This window comes from Opisthocomus hoazin, chromosome 2 (assembly GCF_030867145.1).
Source record: "Opisthocomus hoazin isolate bOpiHoa1 chromosome 2, bOpiHoa1.hap1, whole genome shotgun sequence".
Taxonomy (NCBI): Eukaryota; Metazoa; Chordata; class Aves; order Opisthocomiformes; family Opisthocomidae; genus Opisthocomus; species Opisthocomus hoazin.
The window spans coordinates 23,580,522-23,606,982 of NC_134415.1; the positions used below are offsets into that span (position 1 = coordinate 23,580,522).

Genomic DNA, 26,461 nt, shown 5'->3' on the forward strand with positions numbered 1-26,461 from the left:
CATAAGTTTTCTGGATCTTTTTAGATGAAACCCTTTAATACATAACTTAAAACGTGTATATATATATGTACACACAGTCAAAACACATAATTACATCAAACAAGTCTTGTAAAAAGTTTTAATAGGATTTAATTACTAAACAGATAAACTTATTTAAATTCTGGTACAGAAAGCACATGTGCAGAGGCTCTTGCAATAGCTACACAGAAGGGGGAGGTGAGGTGCTGTTATGTCTCCAGGCCATTATACATTGCTGTACTGGCTTGCAATTGCTCGCTGACTTGAATCTTTCTGAAATTTTCTATTGCTGATGTGGACATACATTTAGTTTAACACTGTGAGTGGAACAGAGCTGTCTGAATGTTGAAATTAAAGGGTTCAATCTAGAAATGAGGGACACAGTCTACTATGAGAATAATTAATAATTGGATCATATTATACCTCCCAGATATAATGATTTTTTTTAAGTTAACATTAGACTGTGTCTTTAGAAAACAAACAAACAAAATCCCCTACACACCCTTATTCAACAGTATGTTACTGACTGAGAGTAAGCTAAATTCAGCTAAGCAAAGCTAAGTGAAATTCTCGTCTGTTGTGCAGAAGACATTGGTTGTTTTTTTAGCTTCCTCCTCGGCCTTCTGAGGACAGAAAATAAGGAGATTTTGTGACTAAAGGGCCCCGTAGATAGGCAAAAATAGGTAGTGATAGATGATAAAAAAATGATTTTGCATCCTGAACAAGACAAGCAACTTTAAATACTTTTAGTTTCTGTGATATTTTATTCCAGCGTAGTTATCTGAATGTTTTTAGTTTGAGTAGCTTAAGTCCATGTATATGAACTGGATGCAAATTTTTATTAGATAAGAACGGTGCAGTTCTTAAACTGTACATAGTGGTGTTTTAAAAAAGTCAGCTATTTTTTTTGAGATGTGTCTTTTAAGAAGGACTGATAACATTTAACAGAGCTACATCTGTTATATGAGGTAGACATTCTACTATTAAATATTTGTAGTATCAGCTCTGAAAATCTTGACCACTACCATCTATTTAAAGCTCATAGTAGGACAGACATTACCTTACCTTTTTATATCAAATTAAGACATTGGAGGTATTGGAGTGAAGAACTCCCAAATACTGTGCCTCTCGTCTGTTGCCATTTGGATCTGGCCCATAGCTGATGAAGAACAGAGTTTCCTCTTTGATTTTGTCAGAATAGTTACTGGTTTCCATGCTTTCCAATTGACTGGATCATAGAATCATAGGTTGGAAAAGACCTCTGAGATCATCGAGTCCAACCATCCCCCCAACACCACCATGCCTACTAAACCATATCCTGCGGTGCCACATGTAAAGGTCTGAAATAAAAATAGTAGCAGTTTGTATCCTCCATAAAATCTGAACAAAACAAAGAAAACCAACCAACCAACCAAAACCCAAATCCCCCCTAAAAACTGCCCCAAAAAGAAAGCCCCAAGGCCTCAGCCATCTGAACTAGCGCTTTGCTCTGAAAATTGGGCCAGGGGAGGAAAGATGCAGAGCCAACCCTCCATACTACTTAGAACTGTCAATCTGGGGTTCTTCACAGCTGTGAAACTGTCAGTACTGCAGTGAGAAGTTTAGCAAATCAAGGGTATGATCTGATGTTGAGTTGTAGTGATAATAAACTCAGAATCATTCCCTTCAATTTAAAGGGGTTATGCACACATAAACAGTTTTGAGTTTTATGCCTTATTCTGCATCGGCTTGCTTGACCACATACAGTAGAAAGTAGAAGTTAAAGAAAATTGTACTTGTATGAAATGGAGCTGTAGTCATTGCCATAAGCTTCCATTAAGTACGTTCATAAGAGGAGGAGGTTTAATGCTAATCAGTGTGTTCTGTATGACCCTATAATCTCTCCATCATGTTGCTTGAGGGTTCAGAAAAAGTCTTTTTGGAAAACCCTCTGCAGACCTCCACCTCTTCTGGAGATACAGTAGAAACTTGTCTAGGTGGGAAAGCTGGCCATTGTATCTAGAAGGGAATAATTACTCTCCCCTAGCTGTGCCAGTATAACATGTTGGGTGTGTCATGCTAGAAGAAAAAGCGACTGCTTTCTGAAATAATTATACTCCTTGCTATTCCCACATGGGGAAGTTATATGAAATACAGGAATGCTGCTTCTGCCTATGTAGTAAAGCCTCAAGCAATTAATTTTGGCCAAGTAGTGAAACAGAATTAATCATCTGGCTAGCCTCGTAATATAAACCTCTGATAGGCCTGTTGATAACGCTTGAAGAAAACCAGCGCAGCAATGAAGCACCAACTCCGTTGTTCTCTGTGATCACCAGAAAGTAAGATGGAACAGCTGGCTGCTCTAAAAGAGACCTTCCAGTAGATTTCTTTCAATGAGAGCTGAGAAGTCAGCTGAAAAGTACTCCAGCAAACGTGAGTACAGTCTTGTGACTTCAACTAATCATCCTTAGTGTGACACCACTAAATGGCACAAGGGTTTACAAGTGGAGTATGGCTTGTGAAATGCTCTTTACATTGCTCTCTACAACTATCTGAGAGGAGGTTGTAGTGAGGTCAGTGTTGTTCTCTCTTCTGCCAAATAACTAGTGACAGGATGAGAGGAAATGGCCTCAGGTTGTGTCAGGGGAAGTTTAGATTGGATGTTAGGAAAAATTTCTTTACTGAAAGAGTAGTCAGGTATTGGAACAGACTGTCCAGGGAGGTGGTGGAGTCATCATCCCTGGAGGTGTTCAAAAAACATGTGGATGTGGCACTTCAGGACATGGTTTAGTAGGCATGGTGATGTTGCGTTGATGGTTGGACTTGATGATCTTGGAGGTATTTTCCAACCTTAATGATTCTGTGATTCTGTGTGAATTGCTACTGGGGTGGTATGTGGAGTCTGCCTGCTTGGGCTTTACTAGTTGGACATCTCCCTCATGGCAGTTGTCTCAGATTAATCTTAACTGTGTGCAGGTTATTACCCCGTGGATTAAACCTGCCTTGCTTCCAACAGATCGTGGGTATAAGGGTGGCAGGGCATGTTGGTGAGTGGTGGGGTGAGGTGGATATGGGAGAAGTAGGTGATGAGTAGAGCCCTGGGAAGTGGGATCATTTGCCCTTCCCTGCAGGTGACGGCACTCGTGGTCAGCGCTACTGGCAGTATCTGAGCAAAACTTGGTTTGGCAGCCCCTGCTCCGGGCAGCTTGCAACAGCAACTCCACAACGACAATGCGTTGGTCAATCTCCAGCAGCAAAACTTTTGCTGTTGCCAAACAGGATTTCTGCACTCCTAGAAACTGTGGAAAATTCAAAGCACCCATGACTTAAAGTTGAACCTGAATTAAGAGAGGTCCATTCTCTTATCAGTTGGACCACTGTTTAAACCAAGCTGAGTCAACAACACGGATAAAGTTCACACATGCAGAAAACATTTTGATCATATTGCCAGTTGTCTTCCCAGTGGTTTGCCAGTGCATTCCTCCTGCCTGTTTCAGTGTTTCACTGCATTTGTTGTGTTTAGGTGTGGAAACAGAACTCTGTAATTTCTCTGAATGCATGTAAGAAATATAATTCTAATTTTTTTCCATATGTAAATATAGGACTGTCTGATACCCTTGCTATGTGGAAATGTGTGGTTCTACTGCTGCAGAATGAAGATTTGGTAGTAAGGGATGCTGCTGCTGAGGTTATACAGGTGGCACAGTCTGAAAAAAAGAGCAGTAAAGGAACAGGTATGTTAACTTGCCTTTACATTTAAATATTATTGGATACTTGGGAGACAAAAGGATTTCTCTTCTCATCACAAACTTCTTGCTAACTGTAAAGTGATGAACGCATCTCTTATAACACATAACATGGAAGATAACAGCACGTTATGATGTGTGGCACCCACCATGCTTTATAATCTTTGCTTTTACTGTTCTTGGTATAATTTGCATACAGTTACACGGGTGTGTAAAAAAACAACAGCAATATTCAGCTTTATGGTTCTTGCTGTGATGAGTCAACTATCACAAAATTTCATGTTCTGAAAGTTCTTTAATACAAGCTTTGGTCTAATATAAAGCAGTGGAAGACAGTCTTTGAATCCCAGGTCATTATCATAGCCTGATCACAGAGAGATAGGGATCTAGGAAACAGTATTCAACTCATTGATTCATTATTAGACCTTGAAATCCATTTAGATCCAAATCAACAAAGACAATTCTCAGCACACCCACAATGCGCTTTTAAGGATGTGGGCCTTTTTGTCTGCATGCCCTAGTTTACTCAACCCTATTAATTTTAAAATAGCCACAAAACTTGAGTAAGCTTAACTAATTAATGTGTTTCACTTTGGGAGTTGTTGCCGACGCATTCTTCCATGTGTTGTGAATAAATTAGAATTTACTGCCGAGCTCATCTCTCTCTGGTGGTCCCTACAGGTCTACGCTACTCCGTAACGCCTGTACCAACTTGTCTGCAGTCTATTAGACTGTTGATAAAGCAGCTCTGTGATTTAAGAAAAAGGCAGTAAAAGTGTATGTTTGCCACTACTGTAAATAGAAGTAGTCAGGAATGTGTTCATGTGGCAGTTGTGTTTTTGAGCTGGCACTGTTCAGGGACAGTGCTATGGGGGAGGAGAAGGTAGAAGGAGGGATGTGTTGCAGATGGCTTCCGTCTTCCCTTTAAACCCCACAGCTCTGATTTGAGCACTTTCATCACAGCTCTGGCAATTTAGCTAGTCCCAGCTACAGCTCTCTTGAGTATCGAGAAGGTCTGCATATGTGTGCCTCAGGTCTCCAATGCTGGCTTTTGGGGGGGCATCCTCAAATGTCTCAAGATGGTACTTTCTCTGGAGGTAATACAACGCTGGACTTTCTTTCTGGCTCTCTGTATCTTCTCTTTTCTTCCTTGTTGTATGCCTGTGCCAAGGGATATTGCCCTGTAACTGGACGAGGGCTCTGTCCTACTAGTTAATACTAAGGTCACATCAGCGCTTGTTGTTATAACCTATCACTTTGTAAAGCAGAAGTGGGCATAATCGAGGAAATAACATCATAATTGTTTTTTGTTTGCTATGTTCCAAATCAGGATAGGGACCCCCTTCCCAAAATTGTGTTAACCCCTGAGTTACTCTTAGCTGTGCCTTCCTGTTCTTTCACTTGAATGACATCAGTGAAATGATGAAATCAGTGTCTTGCATCTGTGACTAGCAAAGAATGCTGCTTCTGAAATGACAGAAACATGATTATTCCTTCCTGTGATCTCTTTTTTTTTTCCCACTAAACTCCTTTCACTTTTTGTGCTTTGCTTTTTAGCTTTTGGGGGAGCACGGCAAGGAGTTTTGCCCCTGTGGCTTTTGTTTACAACCAGATTAAAATAAGTTTATGTTTGAATGTTATTGTTAATAATAACAAAGTTATTTGCATAGATTGTTCATATAGTTGTTAGAGGACATTTTTCCTTTACATACGTGTTGCTGAATAGCAGTACAAATGTGTAGCAGTATGATAGTGTCAAATAATAGGTATTTTCAGGTTATTTATAGATGGTGAAACTGGAGGTAAATGATCCCATCTATTAGTGTGGTTTCACTTCCAGTAACAGCTTCTATCTTGTGTAATTCTTTGAAATGTTATGTGGGCTCCTGGAATAGAGTCTGAACTTAGTTTCTTGTTATTTCCTCATGGCTTTTAGTGAGGGCAAACCCCCCAATTTCCTCAAGTAACCAGTCCATGCAGCTCTGGATCACTCAGGTTGTGAGAGCAGTAACCTTGCAGAGTCTGAAGTGCAGGGTAACAAATGTGATGCAAGAACCCTGTGAAAATTGGAGCCCCCATTTTCATTTGGAAGGAGAAAAGCTCAGAAGACCAAACACTGATGCACAGCAGAGCTGCTATCCTCGCTCTACCCTACTCTTCACCACCTCTACAAAACCTACTATTTTTTAGGGAAGGCAAGGACTTCCGCTGTTACCAATAAAGTTCATTTTTAAAATTACTTTTATTCATAAAGTGAAGCTTGACTTATTTTGTAGTAAGTGTAAAAGCTCATAATTAGGAGGGGAAGTTACTGAGGTTGGCTGACGGAAGTGATTTTCTGAGCAGAGCAGGTCAGACATCCTATCTTGCTAGAAAGGAGAAAACCTTTTGTTTTCCTTGCTAAAAATACCGACTTAGCAGGTAGTTAAGGTTTTTCTAATAACTCGAACAATATAAACCCCATCTGTAACTCAGGGTATTGTATGTACACTTTGTTGTTGTTTCCTCATGCATTGAGGTGTAAACTTCTGGGGGATTGCTTTATTCCTTTTAGTATGAGGGAGGGTACAGGAAGTATTGTATTCAGTGTAAATGTAGAATAGCTGCTTTGAAATCTAATTAAATTAGTGACCCATGGCTGTGTAAAGTCTAGACCTATTCACAGCAGCCTTTCTTACCCAAGAGGGTTACTCCTTACAAGAAAGAAGATCATTTAAGTCAGGGAAATAGGAGTTTTGTTTCTTCACTGATGATCGCCTTACTGAATAACCTGAAAAATTCAAGTAACTCAGTGCTAGAACACAAACTGTATTCATTGGTGTCATTTTTCTCTGTGGCTTTTTTTACCTAGAGAAGCGTTACCTCAAGTAAAGTTATGAGCTTGTCAGTATTAGAGAAGTTTGAATAAACTGGTTTTTACTATTATAGCTAAGCCAGTGCCATTCTATAAAATTCTATATAAAAAAATAGCTTTAGTCAGCTTAACCTTTCTGTTGGTAAATTGCCAAATTAACCTTAAATGGGTTTAAGAGCATTTTTAGTGTTGTCAGCATTAGCACCCATTTAGCTGATTTTAAAAATTGAGCTGAACCAGGCTGAGATGAGCAATTAGATTCACAGACTCGAGTAAATCTTTTGAAAGTGCCTGAATGATTTAGCAGCCTAAATATTCTTCTCGAGTGTCATTTAGGCCTTCGGGAACCTTCTGCTACGTTTATTGTGAAACAGCAGCAATAGCCCAGAGATGAGCGAGTTAGCTCACGGACGGGAAGCTGTGTGGCTGCAGCGCAGGCTGGGTGAATGCCCCACTCCTGAGCATCATCGTCGCTGGACGCGTCGTGAGCTTCTCTGAAAATCAGTCCAGTGTTGCTGTTGTCATTTCCCTTAGTTCTCGAGTGATTCTGAGAATAGGATTGGGGCTGTAAATGATGTAGTCAGTTTTGAACATACTGCTGATCTAATCCACTGGCCAAAAATTCAGATCTATTAATCTCGTTCCTTCTGTTGCCATGTCACAGGCTTAAGGAATAAGCAATGGGCGATTCTCCTGTGCCAGGAGTTTCTGAACAAACAGCAATGCATAGTGCTCTCCTCTTCATGGTTGTTCCCTGCCTGACAGAGTCTACTTTTTATCTTCAGAAAAAATAATCAGTGAAAATGACAAAGTGTCCTGGTTTTTGATTCACCAGCAAAAACCCACGATTAGCTGGCTGGTTTAAAGAAGCTGACTGCCCCTTCTGAAGGCCATCCTTTTGGGAAGGGCGCGGCACTGTTCCGCAGAGCAGACTGAGCTGAGGTTCTTGGGGAAGTCTTCACTGCTGGGTATTGATCTGTGTTGTAGTGGGCCTGTAGTATCTCAGTCCTATCTTACTGTATCAGACTGAATGCAGGTAGGAGCCTTTCAACAACTTTTATTTTGCTTATTGGCTAGAGAGTATAAACATGAGTAAAGGGAGAAGTTAAAATGTGCAGCTGGGGGGGGGGGTGGGAGGGGAGGGGGGAAGTAAAAATATCATTCAGTTAGATTGAAGAACTAAAATATTTTCAAGGTGACTTTGAATTCCTTCCTAGGCTTTAGCATTTGACTGAGCAGAACCTTTCTCTTTGTGAACCATGTTGTCTCCCTGGCACGAAGAAAAGCAAAGCTGCTTGTTTCTATTTTTTTCACACATCATGAATATAGATGGTAAATTCAAAATAAACTTCATAAATCTAGAGTGTGTGTCTTTGTCATGAAGGTGCGTGCAAGGCTTATTTGCACATGGGGTTTTTTGGGATGGTGGTGGTGTGTGTGTGCAAATAAGCCTTAGCAGAGTTAGTAAAGGAGAAGTTAAGATCAGACCAACTATACTAAAATTTGAAAGAGACAAGGAGAGAAGAAATTCTGCCTAGATTTATGTTCCTGTCCTCTGAAAATGTTCCTCAGTGAGCCTAAAGCTGTGCAGAAGTTTTCATACGTATATGCGTATATGCCCTAAGAAGAAGACGTAGTAAATCACTTGAGTGAAAGATAAGAGATAACAGTCTGTGTGATGTTAATGCAGCACAGTGGTCTGGCATTCATCATCAACGCCACAGATGATATCAGCAAATCATGGGTGACTGGCATGATCCCAAAACTTGTACCCCAAATGTCGTTTACGACTGATCCGTGAAGTATTTCAGGACAAGTGACTCTGATGTAATCTGCTCCAGTTGCTAATGAAACAGCTAAGAGGCTTTTTTGGCTGGGCAAACCTAAAACGCAAAAAATACCATCGTCATTGGTAGTGTTCAGCTGTATGATAAGAGCATCCCACATATTGCACAGGAAACAGTAGAGAAAGATATTTTAATTGTTGCCTCAAGTGCTTGTTGAGATTTGAAACTCTGTTTTCAAACTATTGCTTAAAGTACATGCAAACTTTGGCCATAGTAAAAGGAGCTTTTCTTCCACGTGTTTGCCATTGGGTAAATCTGTTACATCGATTTCTTAGAGCTTTAGTTCATGGACATGTGGAGTCAGCCCTCCTCTCCCTAGACCTAACCGTTTACTTACAAAGTGCTAAGTCTGTGTTGTGCAGGGGAGATGGAAAGTAACTGGGACTTAGAACCCGTGCACCACTGCTGTGTGCAGTGTGCGAGGTGTACGTTGCGGTGTCTCTAAATGAAGTATGTAAAGGAGAGATGTTCAGAATTCTCCTTTTCATATGACTAATGAGTTCATCATCTTGCCAAAGCTGGGGACAAGTTCACCATTTTTTGCTCTGTTTCTGCATTGGCAAAGTCTTCTAGTGAGGCAAATGGGAAGACTGTGGTGAATAAAACAAGTGTCAGGTTACTCTGATCCTGGACAAAGATTAATGTGTAGGGTTCAGCTTTTCTCATGTGCTGGATGCCTTGCCCTGATGTTCAGGTTAGGCTAATAGACCTCTAGGGCCCCAAACAATTCCTTTAGTTGTGGCTCTTAAAACCAGTTCTGGGAGCTGCCTGGCTTTGAGAAATAAGTGGTAATTACCTGAAACATGAACTAGAGAACTGCATGCATGCAAACTGGTTTGAGGATGCATTAACTGGAGTCTGTGGCAGGATCGTAGATGATAGATTTCCTTTCCTTGATGTAAGTCAGACTTGCACATTGCCTTCTCTGTTTGGAGACTTGAATTTGTTTTCTATTTAGAGATTTGATGGAAGGGTTACAAAAAGCACAAAGTCAGAACTTGTCTGTAGAAAAAGCTGTGCTGAAACTGCTGTCTGGAGCAGGCTGAAAATGGAGGTTGGTGGTGCTGTGGATGGTTACAGCTGCATACAGAAGAACAAACATTTTCATTCTGGATACATGACATCAACTGCTATGGTGCGGAAAGTTAAGAGCTTCCCATAACTGGAATCATTTCAGGTCTTTCCTACAGCCCTGGGTAGGAAAAAACAGCAAATTGGAAAGAACATTTTAAAAATACTTGTTGCCATCCATAATTTTCAAGCTACCTTGAGAGTCTCTTACAATTTTGGAATCTGTTGGTCAGAAGAATCTCCCAGTCAGATCTTGTGATACGCCACGGGTTGCTTTGGAAGAGTCCAGAAGTTCTCACAGCATCACTTGGGTTACTAATAGAAAACTGCTAATTATGTTAGCCAAAATATGTCTATGTTCCTTGCATTGGGCATAAGTAGAAGGAAGGTTAATGAAATTTTTTTCTGGGATCAGCTCCAGGATTTCTTCTGCTTTGACAGTCGTCTTCATAACTGCATTCTGGTAACTAGATGCGTAGCTCACTAAAAAGAACTGGATTTCTAAGCCAGCTGTGAAAGAGCAGTCTTTTGAGCTGAATGTTAGGATTTAAATGGGAGGTGGCATTTATCCAAATGGCCGCTAAGCAGTGGGAAGCAGAAAAGGCCCATAGACAAGACCCATCTAGGCAGAAGCAGAAGAGACTACGATAAAGATGCGATACAATCAAAAGCAGAAAAAAAGCAAAGCAGAGCTGCTCCTGCTGCAGAGTGAGATGATTTTCTGCAGATGAAATTTAAGGAGATTATGCATGGAGTCTATGTAATAGCCTATGTTAAAAGCCATACTTCTTGCCGCCTCAGTGGAGAGGTGTGAAGTAGTGGCAGCAGTTTGCAGCGCTATATTCAAACATGGTGTAGGATTTTGTATTCAGAGGCGCTGTAAGGTGGTGAAAGCTCTTTGGTTCTATTAGATAAGGCGTGCTAGGACAGGAGGAAAGGTCAAACAGCTGCGCGCGTATTCTGGGAATCCTCTGAAGCGAAGTGAGGGAGGCAGCGGGTGTGCTGCCGAGGATTACTAGAGCACTCTGCATGGTGAAGTGTGTTAGATATTACTGAAAAGTACTGTAAACCATGGAAGGTAACATCACCGATAATGCACTTACACTATCTGCAGTTGTAGGATCATAAGTAGAATGGGGTTCACAGAGAAAAAGGACAACATTGTCCTTAAAGTTGTGAATGTCCAGCCTTCTGCGTAAGGAACAATACCTCTGGCTGCATCTTTTCTTCCCTTCCATGTTTTTAATGGTGAATACTTCCTTATGCACATGCACGAAGGATTTAGGCAGGGAGAGAAATGTGTAACGATGGCCATTTGAATCCTGGCAAGCTAAACAGATGGTAAATGCCTGTGCTGGTTGGTGACTACCTGATGACTATGGTGACCTTACATTTAAGATGTTTGTTCCAGAAAGCAAAATGACACGTGGTAGAGATTATGAAATACTTACTGCGGCTAGCAGCTATAATTTGGGGTTTTTTACATCTGCTGTAATAGTTTTAAGAAGGTAACAATTACAGGTCAGTTGCAAGGATGAAAGAATTGAGGTCTAGGAGTGTAAATGAATTCATCTGGTCTCTCTGCTAGAATAAATTTAGGGCTGTTTCAGGAGCAGATTTGACCTGTAGCCTAGTCGTATCATATTTTTATGCTAATAGGTGTATTCTGGGTCTTTGTAATAATATTTCTTTTATATCTGATATTCTAGTTTTATACGCTAAAAACACCTCCCATTGTCATGAAAACTTTTGGAAGATCTGGTTGGGAAGTAATTGAGGTCTTTTAGATTGCGTTTGTAATATGATTGTTTCCTGGTTTAATGGTGGCTCTTGAATAATGTTAAGCTATCGTCCCTAGATACAGAGGAAAAGTTGGCTGGCAAAGATAGAAAATGGGCTTAAATATTTTTGTTCAGAAAACTCTTTGGTAATTACCTTTGCGCTCAGGGACCCATCACTGCATATATTGTCTGCCTTTGTATTGTTTTTTTTTCTGATGCCAGTTCTTTTCTCTTTAGTCACAGAGCCAGAGTAGAGGAAGGCTGTTAGCTATCTACAGCTTACCTACTAAACTTGGAGCCTTTGTGTCTTAGTAAAATATTAACAAAGAACCATTTACTTGAAGCCAAAGCGAATTCACACCCTCCTGCAGTTGTTCGTGAAACTTCCTTAGCTTATGAAACCGAGTTTTCAGATACATGCTGTGAAAAGTGTTGTCCCTGTTAGCTTAACAAATGTGTGCCGTTTGGATACAGGCAAAATAGCACCACTGTTGATCATCATCTGCTTTTAAAACATTGCACTTTATTTCTGAGAGGTGTATGGTATTTTAGGGTTTAAAAAAAAAAAACAAACCACCACAACTGTGTGTATCTTTTATTGGCTTGTTTTTTACTCCTGGATTGCTTATAGAAAAAGTAAGTAGCAGGGTTAATTGTCTTCACTGAAAAAATCGCTTTGCAAGCCAGGCCAGTAAACTGTGCAAAATCAGCCTCTCCAGGAGTAAACAAATACTGAAGGACTGATCTGCATTCTTCTGAGCAGAGCTATTTCAGCTCGTTCAGAGAAAGCATGCAAGTGCAGAAGGGCTAGTGCTTTGAAAGTCTTTGGAAGTACTCTCTTCACAAAAGAGTCAAAGAATGTCAAGGAATGCCAAGTGAAAATAAATCGTATTGTCTGCCCTATGTTGAGTAGTTTTAACAGCTAGGGCATGAAGAGTCATGGTGGGTTTTTGTTGTTTTGTGGTGTTTTTTTTTTTATAGCTGGCATTTTGCATTGCTACTTGTGGACATGCAGAGAATCAAAAAAAGTGTTCAGTTTTTTAATCATATCTAGACTTCTGAAATATGATTTTAACAGATTTATTTAGAGACATAATAGAGGTTCCATGATACATGAAGACTGCAGGACCTGGCACTGTCATCTGTATGACGTTTTGCTACTGTATTGAGCTCGTTATACCAATGTGCAAATGTGTTATTTGAATAAATGAACTCCAGTTTTATTGGTTCGAAAAAGTTGAAATTAAATTTACAGTAATAGTGTTGTAGCTTGTCCTTCATCTGAAGTCTGGGCACAAATTGCATTGTTTTCTGACCAGTTGCTGCAGTTCCCTAGGTTTATTAATCCTGCTCTGTTTCACTGCTGCTATGACAGGCTAAAGGTGTCCCAAGAGATTTCTTTTTGAAAGACAAATGTCTACAGACATGAGCAATTTGATACAGGACAGATATTAAAAAAAAGTGGTTTTTTCAGCTAGATTGTGTTGCAAAACAGTCAGAAAAACAACAGTGGAAAAGAAATCCTGGTGCTTGTTTAATAACTAGGAATTGGGCAAAGGGAATAGGGGAAAGAGCAACACTGGAAGAATGAGAGGGAGTTGCAGACAACTTAAAAGAAAATAATTTCCTCTTATAGGGAGCTCGGTTTCTCAGAGCATCCAGCCAGGGGTTAGACACGGTTGAAAATCGGGATATGGAAGTTGGTGTTAATTTTTCAATCATTCGTTAGCTGGCACAGGTGAGAGCTGGAACAAACAGGGTGCTGTTCTAACTGGGACTGTGCACAAAAAAGCTTCAGTTATCCATAACCTGCAACCACCCCTTTGCTCCTCAGATTGCTTAAGATGCAGAAGTCCAGATGGACGTGGCCCAGCAGGGCTGATGGTTTTGGTATCCTGAATAATCGGCTTCACATACAGTGCAGCTGAGAACTGCGTTCTAGAAGTTCGGATCTGAAAGATTTGGGCGAGCTCTGGGTAGGCACACCCATACACACATGGCATTCTTTGTAAGGGCTGAGATGGGACACCTGCTCAAACCATGTGATGGGCTGGAGAACTTGCTAAATTTTACAGGTTTTCAGTTAATTATTTCCATATCCTGGTTACCTCATAGCCCTAAATGCACAAAACTTTAAAAGTTTATCTCGGTACTGTAGACATCCAGTTTGTAAACTGTTCATATTTAAGCTAAATATGTGAAATGCTAGTTTAGATACCTATATTATACATAGAATACAAAAAAATGTGCTAAGAAGTGCATATATAATGCTATGGGAAATAATAAATTGAGTCTTTGTAAATGTTTTGCTCATGGAAAACTAACCAACAGCTGTGGAGAATGAAGGTGTCTGTCTGTCAGCAGACAGAAGAGTGAACAGGTATCAGCAGTGCAAAGGCAGAGATTGAACAGGTATCAGCGGTGCAAATTTCCTCTTCTTCTGCCCTTTGCATCATAAGATATCACCTTGGCAAGAATGATACTGAAAACCCTTGCAGAGCCCTGTGCAAAGCGTTTGTCCCATGCATGGCGCACACCCCATTTCAAGGCGTGCATGTAGGATACTGATACTTATTTGTAATGTCATTTTGCAAGGAGAGGTATTTCCCCAAGAATGAGGAGATGATACGTTTCTGCAAGCAGATTTTTGCACACCAAATTTCATTTGTGTATGTGTGGGTGGGAGTGAGGTAGGGAATATGAATACCTTTGCAGACTAACCTAAACCACCAGCTTGTTTTCTAACAAGTCAGCACTCGGCATTTTTAATGAGCAAGAGAGTACCTACCAGTGCCGGAGTCAAAGCAGCACCCCAGAATGAGAGGGGTTTTTATTGTATTACTGATTCCCTGAGCTGTAGCCTTCCCACTGATTTGATTGCTTTAATTTGTGGTGTGTTGATGGGGGGGAAGCAGTTGTGGGACATGATGGGCTCTTACTTCAATCTAAGATGTGTCAAACTCAATGTCTTTTTTTTTTCCTATAATTGGTTCCAAATGAGCTCTTACAAGGGGAACTCGGAACTGGCTTGGTTGAACAAATTGATTTCTCATGCATGAGAAAGTCAAATTAAACATCCTTGGGAAGCCTAAAAATTTAAATTTGGAGAATTAGACTTTTTATAAAGGGCTTTTGATTTGTTAGATTTAGAGCAAGACTGTTGAAACCACTTTGAGGAGCAGAATTATTTACGGCAGTTGCTTACAGTACCAGTGCAATGCCACTTGCGCATGTTTTTAATTTTGTTCCTTCGCATGGTCTGTGCTGTGTTAATGATCACCTTGTCATGCTAGCAGTGGAAAACGGTTTTATAAATAATTCCCACTGCTAAGATGAAAGTGTTAACAGAAATACTTCAGTGAAGGTCTTGATTAACTTACACACTTGACTTGATCACGGTGGAGGTTAGCCTTACAATATCTTGTTACCAGGACTAATAAAACCCATTCATGTTTTCATGTACTATGTTAATTACCCTTTTACTTTCCCTCATGTGCAGACACACACAAGCTGATTTCATGTTTGTGCTGAAGATCACAGTTATTTCTCCTTACTGTCCTTGTAAGTTCATACCCAAACAAAACCAACCTTCCTTAATGCCAGAATCTGTATATTGTATAAATACTAGAACTTCGAGACTGTAGATTGTTACACTTAGGTGCTCAACTAAACCTACCTTTGCTGTAAACAGCAGAAGACAGATGTTTTTTTTTCTTTTTAATTTCCTCATACTTACTGAAAGCTCTCTGCCTAATGTACAGGCATTAAGAACTTAGCACAACAAAGAACTAAATTTCCAGAATATCTTTCCTCTTTAATTCAAATTCCCCAGATGTAAATTATTCGAGTCAATCACCATATTGAAACACAGCATACTAACATCCCATATTCCATCACCACTGCCTCTCGGAAACATCAGGAAGACAGGTATGTGCCATGTTCTCTGAAGGCTGCTAGCAGCGGCATCAAATAAACTTGTGTTAATGAACAAGAGAAGGGTCTTTCAGAAAAGATATTCCCAGTATTTACTTCCTTCTTCTAAAGCAGTGTGTGTTGCGTAGATGAGCTTCATTAGACAAGATCATACTGAAGTGGGAAATAGTCTCTCGGGTTATATACTACAGTGCAGAGAACTTGAGTCTTTGGAGCCAGTGACTTCACGCTCCCCTAATGCAAGGCCAGCACAGACCTTGGAGTGCAAATAGAGCGGGGTGTAAGGAGAGCCTGGGGATAAAGGGATCTCAAGGTGAAATAGTACTTATATATAGGAACAGAATTCTTTTCTACACTGGTCTGTAGAATGCACCAGTGGTTTTTAATCTCAAATTCATAGAAGCAGTAGAGGCAATACAGGTAGCCCTAGCTGCCTTTTTTTGCAATGTGTTTTAATTTTTGGCATGGTTGTCTGTGTGACACTGTGGAAGGCTGTTGCAGAGTAGAAGTAAATTCTCCAAATTAGAGGATTTTACCCGAATCTCACGGTTAGTGGTGGAGGCTCAACGAGTGCTGTCCATGGCAAGGTGACATAGAATATGGCTTTTCCAGAAGCAAACTAATCTGAAATATGCAGACAGAAAAATAAGATACTAAAGACAGAAAGAGTCTTTATGTTAGACACATACCAGTGTGGAGTGTAACTTCAAATGGCATTATTTATTTAAAAGAAAAGAAAAAGAAAAGGAAAAAAACTTCCCTGAGCAGTGTAACAAAGGGAGGGGTTTTTTCCCCATGGATTTTTTTGCAGATAAGTGGATATTCTCATGTCTGATGACTGAAGTTTCAGCCTTTCACTAGGCAGGACAGCAACAGGGTTTCTTTTCTTTACCCAGCTGGCTAGTTTCATAGAAACAAGACTTAATATTTTGGATTCCCTTACCCTTTTTGTCAGACTGGATTGAAATTGTACAGCTGGTTCAGAAGTTGTGGTAGGAAACACGTACACAGAAGCATGCCTAGTGATTTCCTTATTTTGTTAAAAAAGGGACAAAAATCCCTTTGATGTTGTTTATTCTTGTAGATTACCAGTTTGATTGAATAAAATATACCAGAGCTGTTACTCTTTTCTGTGCACTAAGTGCTCCCTTCATCTTTACCTGCCCTCCCACCTCATTCTCCCTGTTTCTTGCACCTTTTCAACCTTGAATTGACTTCTGTAAACTTATTGCCTTCTGCTTTTCTGTCTCCATCTTCTCTTTATAATGTGTTTTGTATATTAAATTAATTGTGCGAACTGTGTATTTTTATAAGGAGGGTTGATGGTCTGTTGTTAGGGTTGCCTAGCACTTCTCATTATAAAATCCTATTTTTCAGCTACTTGTGTTGGTACTGAGATTTTTCTGTACTGTGACGATGATTTCTTTTTTTTACTTTATTTGTTTTTATTACAGTAGACTTGATTCTACAGATGAAGTTAGGGGAAAATGCTTTCTTTACACAGGCAATGAAAAAAACTGAAGCTTATTTCTTTTGAATGTTGTTATATGTGCTTTGGAGCAAGATATTTTTAGTGAAATATGTACAAAATTGGCTGAGAAATAAGACTATAAAATGCCATACTTTATATGTATATTCAGTAGAGTCTGAAAGGAGCCTAAAAGCTAAAACCTCTGAAGATTTCTATGTTCACCAAGCAGCTTAAAATTCTCTCATCCTGAAATGCTTACCTGCATTCCCAGCAGGGCTGCTGAGGATGCTCTGTGCCTCCGAAGGACTCTGCGGCTGTGGGCAGCTCTGGGCCAGGCTGCGTTCCGGCACATGAAATGAAAACTCTTGTACTTTCAGTAATACCTGTGGTTTGTCAGCAAAATGGGGAGGAACAAGCCATCACTTCTGGATGGAGAAGGGGAAAGAGGTGAATCAGAAAAATTCAGTTGACTGCTGAAAGAGTCAAGCTGAACCGATGAGAATAAGGGAATGAGAGGTGATGCTCAGTGTGGTTGGGGAGGAGACTCGCCAATGTGAGAGGAGGCCACAGAGGAAGAGAAAGATCTTCGGTGAAAGTCGTGGCAAGAGGGAGACTGAACTGGGTCCAAAAGAGGAATAATGTAGGGAAGAAGCAGAATAGACAAAGGAGGTAGAAGGGGAACACTTTCCTGCATTGTGGGACACCGTATGACTGGAAGTAGTTGTGAGGCTGACTGTCAAACCCAGGACGTAACTTGTCGAGATAATTAGACCTGTGTTGAGTTGCTGTGGAATCTGGTGACTGGGGCTAGGTAGAAGACACAGGAGCAGTGCTATGGGTATACCTCCCATCTCCAGTGATGTTACCATTTCCTGTTACTGCATTAGTTTCCAGTGGCAGACGCCTGAGTGGTCAGCCTTGTGGCCCCACTGTTTCTCTGACTTACAAGCTTCAGTATAATGTCACGTTATTTGGGTAAGGTATAGATTTCTTCTTCTTTTTTGGAACCTGGAAAAGTACACATTTACATTGCCATCTTCCCCCTCTACCCTTTCACCACACAAAAAATATTGGTTAGATTGCAAGGCCAAGTATCCGGAAGTTAAGAAATGCAACTTTAATTCAACCTTGTTGTGCTGCATGCATTAAGAAGCAAGGATAAGCTACACTATCACTGTTTGTTTTTTTTTGCAGAAGTTCTTTTATAGTTCAGTAGACAGGGCAGATTTGCTCCGATGATGACAGTATAGGGGGCTAGCATCTCCAACAGTATTACCACCTCAGTTGCATAATTGAAAGTGATAAAGTGAATAAGACTAGGATCAGAAGAAGGGACGTGCCAAGGCCATTTAGTGTAGCTCCTGTGATTTGCATTCAATCCCTGCCCCTCCCAGAGAGCTGTTTTCTGCAGGTAAGCAAGTCACTCCAACCAGAGCTTGGAAAGGAGGTCACTGTTTCGCCGACTGCTTAGCTAGATACCTTGGAGGCATGATTTGCAGGAGTTCAGAGCACATACAGCTGAAGCCAGAGGGAAGTGCATTTTGAATATTAAAGCATTGTGGGGTGCTTACTCCTCAGTGAAACAGGTCGTAATGTCTCAGATCAGACATCTAAAATCAGTCAAAATTTTTTAATCTTCATGGCTGTCTTCTCTGCCTGCAGAACAAATAGTGCCATTTCTTCTTTTGGTGGACATCGTTATAAATACAAGTGATTTCTGAAGCACTCCATATAGTGATGAATGAATGAGAGTCACAGGTTACTTAGCCATTCTGTCTTTCTTGCCTATATAGAATATTTGGAATAAGAAAGGTTCAAAGCCATGTATTAAATGTGGAGAGAATAGAAAGAGAGGTTTCTTCCCAGTGACTGGGAAGTCCCTGGTGTTGCATAGTCCATGTCTGCAATAATATGTGAGACACAAATGTTTGCATTTTTGTGGTATCTTGTGCAAGGAGCACTTCTATTCAGCACTTCAGTATATTGGGGAGAGCGCTCACAGCACTATCTTAGTTCCTTCTCAGTTGAAGGGACACAAAGCATCTCCTCAAACGACTTGGAAGGAAATGGAAAAGACAAATGTAAAATCTGTATTAGATGAGTAGAATGGTATCTATGTTAGACTTTCTATTGAAGAACTCTGATTACTGATTGAATAATATTTATCAGTCAAAGAGTCTGTGTATATATTCACATTATATGCAAGACTAAGCAGTTCCTACTCCTCTCGTAAATTTACTTGGAAGAAGGCCTCAAAGTAATTCATACAAACCGTGTTATGATTTACTGATTCACGTGAGCGTGCCAAGGCCTCCGTAATGGTGTGGTGTCTGATGGAGATGCAGATGGAGTTGCGGGTAGCCACCCCACAGGTGGTGGGGATAGAGACGTGCCATCCAAGTCACTCGGACCCTGCTAGAGGGTGCCCTGATGACAGCTAGAAGTTTCCTAGCAAGACTTGACCCAGCTGTTACGCATTTAGGCAACAGTTGTATGGAAATGCCAGAGCCTCAGGTATTTCAGTAAGAGAGGTAAATAAACCAGAGGATTTCCAGAGAGGTGTGGACCTGCCCATGTAAAGAGAAATGTCCTGGGTCACTAAAGGTGCAAAATCCAGAAGTCGCCTAGGAGACAAGAGCTGTGTGAAAGACAAAGGAGGCGAGTTTCTTGCTTTAATGTGAAATGTGAACATCACCTTGGGAAGAAACGTTGAGTCCTGATACTAGAAATGCCTCAGCCGTACTAGGGTGAGCAGGATCAGCAAGCCTTTACGCTGACCAGAATTTTCGGTGGTAGAGTGAGGAATGTGTATGTTTCATCTCATTTCAGAGTATTTCTGAAAGAAAGTGCAGAAACCAACTCATTCTCAAGTGAACTCATTGGTGCATCATCTTCCTGTTTTGAGGAGCAAATGGTTCTCTCATGGACTGAAAATGCTTTTGAAAGCTTTTTCTGAGATGGGTATTTTCCGTTCAGGATTGAGACTTGCAGCTGCGCTCAGTTTAGCTCTTGGGGCAGTTCTCTTGAGGTGTCTTAAGTGATCTGTAATCACCGAATTGTTGAATACAGGGGGTCCTTGGCAGCACCTGCCTGTCTGTAGACCACAGCTCAAGAGTCAGGCTGACATTTTTCATTGGAATGTCAGAAAACTGTGTAACAACAGATTCTACTGCACTGCATCGAAGGCAGCTCGCAACAGGCATTGGAAGGCATTTGGAGCTTGACAGGGGAAGAAAAAAAGGAGGAACATCCTCTCAGTCATTTGTTACTAATGCACTTGCAGTGTGAATGTTTTGTGGTCCTGGTAGTTCTTAGCATTACAACGTGTTTGCAAACTTAATGATATTTTTATGGCATTGTGTATCTGTGTACATATATGTTAGCAAAAAGATAAAAATAATGTGATCTGTTCTTTACACACAAGTTTCATCTCTTAGATAACATATGAATACGACAGACAGTCTGGACTATACTGGAAGCTTTTGATGTAAGGGTCGTTTTTTTTGTCAAGTATTCATACAGTGAACAGTTTCTGTGGGGTTTTGCTCTTCAAGTATATGCTCTTACTTGCTGAGGAGATGGGTTTAGAAAATTGACCAGTAAAGAAGCTGAGACTATCTCATGAACCTTTTTAACATCAATTATTATACAAAAGATTTATGGCACCTTCAATAAGAACAGTTGTATAGTCACTTAATTTCAAATGTCACCCTTTTTTAATAAGTAATGTGAAACAAAGATAAAATAGAAGTCATCTTAAAAACAGTTTCTCCCCGTACTATTTCATTATAAGGCAACAGAACAGATACAAAGATCAGAACAGATAGCAACTCAGAATGAGTTGCTGAGGCTTCCAAGTTGCTTTTTGCTGTTCTGCACAAAACTCCCTGCGTTCAGTAAGTTGCACATACACCTGAATCAGATGTTTTGTAGTAAGGTAGCAAGTGGCTTCGCTGCCCGGGTGTACTCAGTAGCCACAGCCTGCAGGAATCTGCAGCTCTGCATTGTCCCGCCCTTTGGAGCAGAACTGCTGGAAGAAGGGTGAGATACAGCAATGTAAACCAACGTTCCGGAGAAAATGTAGAGCAAGATCCAAGCCTATTGTAACCTCAGTCCTTGAGCAGTCCAAATTTGTATATGTTCATTAGAAAATTTTCCAGGAATCCAAAATGACTCGAAATTCCAGTAATTCAAAAGTGAAGAGTTTGCTTAGCACCTGTCACCAGCTGTGACAAGCGTGCATCTAGAACAAGAGTTACAGTACCAAAAATATGAAGTATAGTGTTGCATTAGTATTCTTGTAGAAATATTTAGCATTTTTATGCCTGTATTTGTGTCTTGCAAAAAATTCCACCAACATATACTGAGTAATTCAGATCAATTGGTTTAATTAAAGAAAAAGGAGAGAGAACTACTGCCATGAAACTCATAATTGTCTTAGTAAGATTTATTGGTGTGTATGGTACTTGTTAAAATCAGTGGCTTTGGCAGTGGGAACTTTATATTACTTCTTTTTAAAGAATTACGTTATATAAGAATGTGCAATTACTGTGACTTTTTCTCTGTATTCCCAAATTTATTTCAACACCTTACAAGTTGTTCTCAGCCCGCTTACACAACGTTAGATCACCACATGGATGAAGGAACCTTTTGCTTTGTAGAATACGATGCCGCTGATTAAAGCTGAAAGTGAATGGACTGAATTAGAATCAGCTCATCCATCAAAGACTGGCTACTGATTATTTACTGACAGTGCTTCATTTAGCTCTATTAATTACACAGTGGCACTGTTATGTAAAGGTTATGAGTTGTTATACTTTTGAAAATTAGGAAAGAATACATGAAAAATAATTGTATGTGCTCAGCGCTGGAGTTTGAAAGTGGTAAATGTTAAATGGAGTGTTCACGTGAATAATCTATTAAAATGTTTTTTTCCTATCCGTTTTAACTGCAAGTGAGTAAGCAGGACAGCACCTTACAGATCTTCTTAGGCTCCTTATGCAAGCTGTGATGGTCGTGGCTAGGACTCCATAGCAGTGAAGGAAAGCCTGCCTTTCTATTACTGCTCTCAAAATAGCTTTTACACATTTGAGTGTTCTTCCCAAATTATATTGGTTTTTAAGTATTATGAGGAGAAGAATTTTGCGTACAGTCTTCTCTGTTGATTATGCACCCTTTCCTTATTTCGTTATGCTTTAAGTAACAAACTTTTCACCACCATTCTCCAGATACTGTTCTAAAATTCCAGCTACGATACAGAAATAAAATCGTCTCCTGTGTTCCTACAGCAGAGCTGTAACATACATCTCATTCACATCTGGCAATCTTCATCAGTACTAAGCAAAAGGTTCCTTATGCCAGTAACAAGAGTCTTCAGTCACATGTTCAGTTCTAGTGATGATAATTTTGAAACTGTGAGTGAGTATTTATCTTCATTTTTCCAATAAATACGTAGTAAGAGTTAAAAAAGCATACTCACATTCTCATTGGCAGTGTGACAAACAATTAGCAGAATAATATTTTTTGCCTTTTCAAAAGGAGAAGCATGAGTTCTGTGGGTTTATGCAGGGGGTATTGGGTTTTTGCTGTTTAAATTGGAACATGGCTTTGGAGGGGAGGTTCTGCAAAAGCGGTAATGCAAGTGGTAAAGTCCGAATGCTCGTTTCCTCTGACAGATCTGTGAGCTGTGGTTGTTTTGTAATAAAACCCTTCGTGTACAGGAGGCATGGCTTGCATGGGAAAAGCTTATGTATGCATATATATATTTAAAAAGGAAAAAAAATCCCAGTTACTGAGTTGAAAAATATTGTTCTGTTCACGTTGCAGAAAAGGGCTTGAAAAGATGATGAGTATGTGTGTGCTTTTCTGTTCGAGAAGGAACTTTAATTTTCTGCTTAGTCCTGAGCTGTAAGTTTCCGTCATAATCAGACATGTTATTAACTCAGATCTGTTTATAATCAAAGTCAAAGCTGAGAGCAGCATCACTGCCACTCTGCTCAGAGACTGCAACTATTAAGAAATTAGTTTTGATTAGTTTGTTTTGTAATAGTGTTGTGTTTTGACATCGTGTTGCATGATGTCAGGAAGGGCCTCTTTTTAAAGTCATCCTGAAAAAGCACGGCTATAAAACAGGCTCAGGCAGGGAAATGGAAAACAGATGAAGTAGTTGTACGTCATCTAGGGAATGGTATTTCTCGAGAGGATAGAAATGATCTAATCGCCTTTGATTTTAGGGAACACTATAAAAAGGAATCTGCTTATATATTAGATTTTACATAAATGGTCATTTTAAAAAGTGGAAAGTTTGATGTTTGTAACTTAAATTGAGTGCAATGAACAGGCACCCTTTGGAGAGCCATCTGCCAGCTATCTGGACACAAGTTACCATTTCTGCATTTCTTTTTGTTTGTTTTATTTCTCAGTTGTCCTCTTTTAATCTTAGTGCCCAGAAGGATGATAGCACTGTAACATTATTTGCGGAGACTGAGTGGCTGTGAACAGACGTTTACTTTCTATCTACTGCTTTTCTTCTGTCCTGCTGTTTTTCTGGTGGCAAGACACCTGTGTGTTGCCTTGCTGCGGGGTTGCACAGTTTTTGTCTAGCTCAAAGCAGAACATATAAGCAGGTTATTTCAACATAAGAAACTTGGTTTCTAACCTCACTTTATTTACCAGCTTATGTAACTCTTGGATTGGGCCAGGGAGATTTTTTTTCTTTTTTAAATTTGAAGGCTTTTTAAGTTTTGTGAAGCCTCTGCATACATAAACACAGTACTTTAAGTAAAATATGTATCTGTAGCAATGCATCACTTAGTTCTCTTACATTTGATACGTTGAGAATAGGGGCAAACTTGATTATTACTTAACACCAAAAAACAAAACCTTCAGCGCAACAGATAGTGATTCAATAGGTGAAATTTTCCATTTGCAAATCTAGTATTACAGGTGTTAGTGACTGTGATGCTGGATCTGCCATCATTTGGATGGAAACCTGATCTCTTGCTTGATATTCATCATCTTGCTGAAGTGATGTATCAGAAAACCTGAGGTAAATCTCCCTTTTTGTCCAGCAGTCGTTCGGTGAGCTTTGTTGATATAAATGTCCATGCTTGTCTCTGAAGCAAGAATACGACCTTATTTTACCAAGGTGTTATGATATGAATACTGTATTGATAGTGATCTAGTGATGTTTATGCCTAGGTAGGCAGCACTTTGTGCAAAAAAGTAAAAAAAATATTTTACCAATTTAGAGTATTCCTGGTCTACCTAAAATACTTTCTGTAATTTCAGTTGGAGAACTTACCCTACATGTTTTCCTTGAAAACGTCCCTGCTGTTGGTACACTGTTCTTTTCGAGGCTTGGCAGGGGGATTGGAACCAGATGATCTTTAAGGTCCCTTCCAACCCTTACCATTCTATGATTGCTACACCAAGCTTCCTTACAGTTTTACTTCTCTTAGAGTTTGTTCTGAACGCAGTATACAGTTAAGAAAAACTGCATTACTCTCCGATCTAAAATTAACTTTAACAGTTTCCAGTATAAAACCAATTACAAAAATGGTTTGTTAGGCAAGGAATATGTTCTGCTTTTCTGTTTTGCCTATATTTTATCATAGTTGCCCTTAAAATCTGTGTATATGCTCTTAATACATCCTTTCGGTTCCCCATAATATCACCGAGGCTTTAACAGAGAACAATTGTATAGTTGGAGGACACGTAATAGGCTACTAGAAGAAATATTTACATCTGGCATGATCAAAGCTTTTGGAGTATATGAATGTGTATGTGGGAGGTCTAATTTTTATGTGGGTGGATTCACAAAGACTAAAACACTGCAGTACTTAACCCCTTTCCCTTTATGAAAAGTCACTTCCTCAAATGAAAAAAACATGTAGTACCTGATTCTTATCTTCTGTTTTTCGTTTCAGGGAGTAGTATTAATTCTTCTGCTTGTAAATACTTGTTTAAGGCATAAAGATTTTTTTTTTTTTGTATTTCAGCCCTTGTAGTGGCTTATTTAGCAAGATGCTTGTCTTTCTAGTGATGTTTTTGCGTGTTGGAACATATACATGTTTTAGAATTTAAAAAAATGATAATTTTAACACCATTTTGATAGTGTGTAGAACTGTTGTGGTTAGGAGCACTACTGTTTTTTCAGTATTTGCTAATAGCTACGTCTTCAGGTTCGATTTCTGCTGGTTTAGTTCCTGTGGCAGTAATCAGCTGTGAGCAGCTTCTAGAAATCTGTCATTTGAATGTTTTTGTTGAGTTACTTTAAATAGCTACTTACACTGTGAAAGGCTATAAATAGTCATTTGAATCATCTCTGTTAGTGTTTTGTTTACATGACTCTGATGGGCAAGTTTTGGATTATAGCTGACCTGAGCTCAGAGCTTGCTGAACGGGGAGGTCTCACCCTCCCTTTGGCCTCTCTCCTTGCCCCCACTGCTCTGCGATCTTCCCTTCCCCAGCTCCCAGCTGTACCAGTGCTGACTGCAGGGTAGCCAGCTCAGCTTGCCAGTAGAACCCACGCACCGAGCTGCGTGTCAGATTCATACTCTGCTGTTCAGAGCGTTAATTTACCAGGTGATCGGCAGAGGACCTGAGCTGGCTGGAGGTAAGCATCAGGAGCCCATGGCCCAAGGGGGCTGTGCAGAGAGGAGAGCCACCTGCCCTTTTTGCCCCTGGTGAACTTCCAGCTTGCTCAGACCGCTTTCTGAAGTCATAGCGTGAGTCACGAACACAGCGTCATGTGTAATATGTGGCTTCTTGAAAACCAGCCCTGGTTTGCAGGTAAATGCTGATGTGAGGAGCAGTTCTTGTAAACAGTTAATACGTCAGTGCAGACACGTACGTGTATTTTTAGAAGACATAACCTTTTGTGGGTATCTTTAAAGATTCTGTACATGCTTACAGCATCCATTGCTGATACTTTTAGAGCTGGGGGTCATCAAAGCAATAGAACATTTTCCCCTCTGAAAGTGTCTTTTACCTATTAAATCATGGGTACGTATGTAACTTTGCTTGCTGTTACTTACCTGTATTACTTCAGCACTGTATTACTTCATGCATGGGGAGTTGATACACCTTTTTTGGATACTTGCTCCATCTCTTGTTGTCCTCGTGGCAATGGTAGTCCCCAAATACAATTTTGAACTACTCTAGCATCAGATTTGTGTGAACTGATATCAAACTCCATTAATGTCAGTGCGCTCTGTAGGTAACAGCAGCTGAGGAAGCGATTCAGAAACCATGGAGCCATTCCTGATGCTCTGCAGTACAGGGATGGGATGGGATGGGCAGATGGAAGCGAAAATTCCTCATCTGCCAGAGTTTGATCGGTTGTTGAATCTGTGTCAATACCTCAAGTACCAGGAGGCCTCTGTGTAACTTCTGTAGCACAAAACCCAAAGTAGGCAGGCTCTTACCCAAATGTTTGAAGCCTAAATTTCAGCATTATCAAAGTGATGTTGCTTTGTTTTAATCTGGTCTCAGTGTCAGAACTGATGCATGCTTTGGGCTGATCAGTTAAATGGTGTCTGCAGTGCACAGAACAGTGGTCAGCATCTTTTGGGGCAGTACTGTGTTCGGGGTCTTCATGTTTTTCCTGTGACTTAGACCTCATTTACGTTTTTCTTGTAATTTTTTTTTGCTTCTCTTCATTGGGGGGGTGGGGGAATCTTGCCATTTCCTTCGTTGCAGCATAAGGATTCCCTACAAGATTGCGGTGCTATGTGACCACAAAACTGCCTTTTCTTCCA

At 40.1% G+C, this 26,461-nt stretch overlaps 1 protein-coding gene across 1 annotated transcript in view; it reads left to right on the plus strand.

The window, feature by feature from the left end:
* The window catches only part of THADA (THADA armadillo repeat containing), a 170,004-nt gene that overhangs the window by 138,280 nt on the left and 5,263 nt on the right, over positions 1-26,461 (plus strand). Inside the window, exon 36 of the mRNA XM_075412893.1 lies at positions 3,600-3,731. Within this exon, the coding sequence (XP_075269008.1) occupies positions 3,600-3,731 (132 nt within the window). The remainder of the gene's footprint in view (positions 1-3,599; positions 3,732-26,461) is intronic.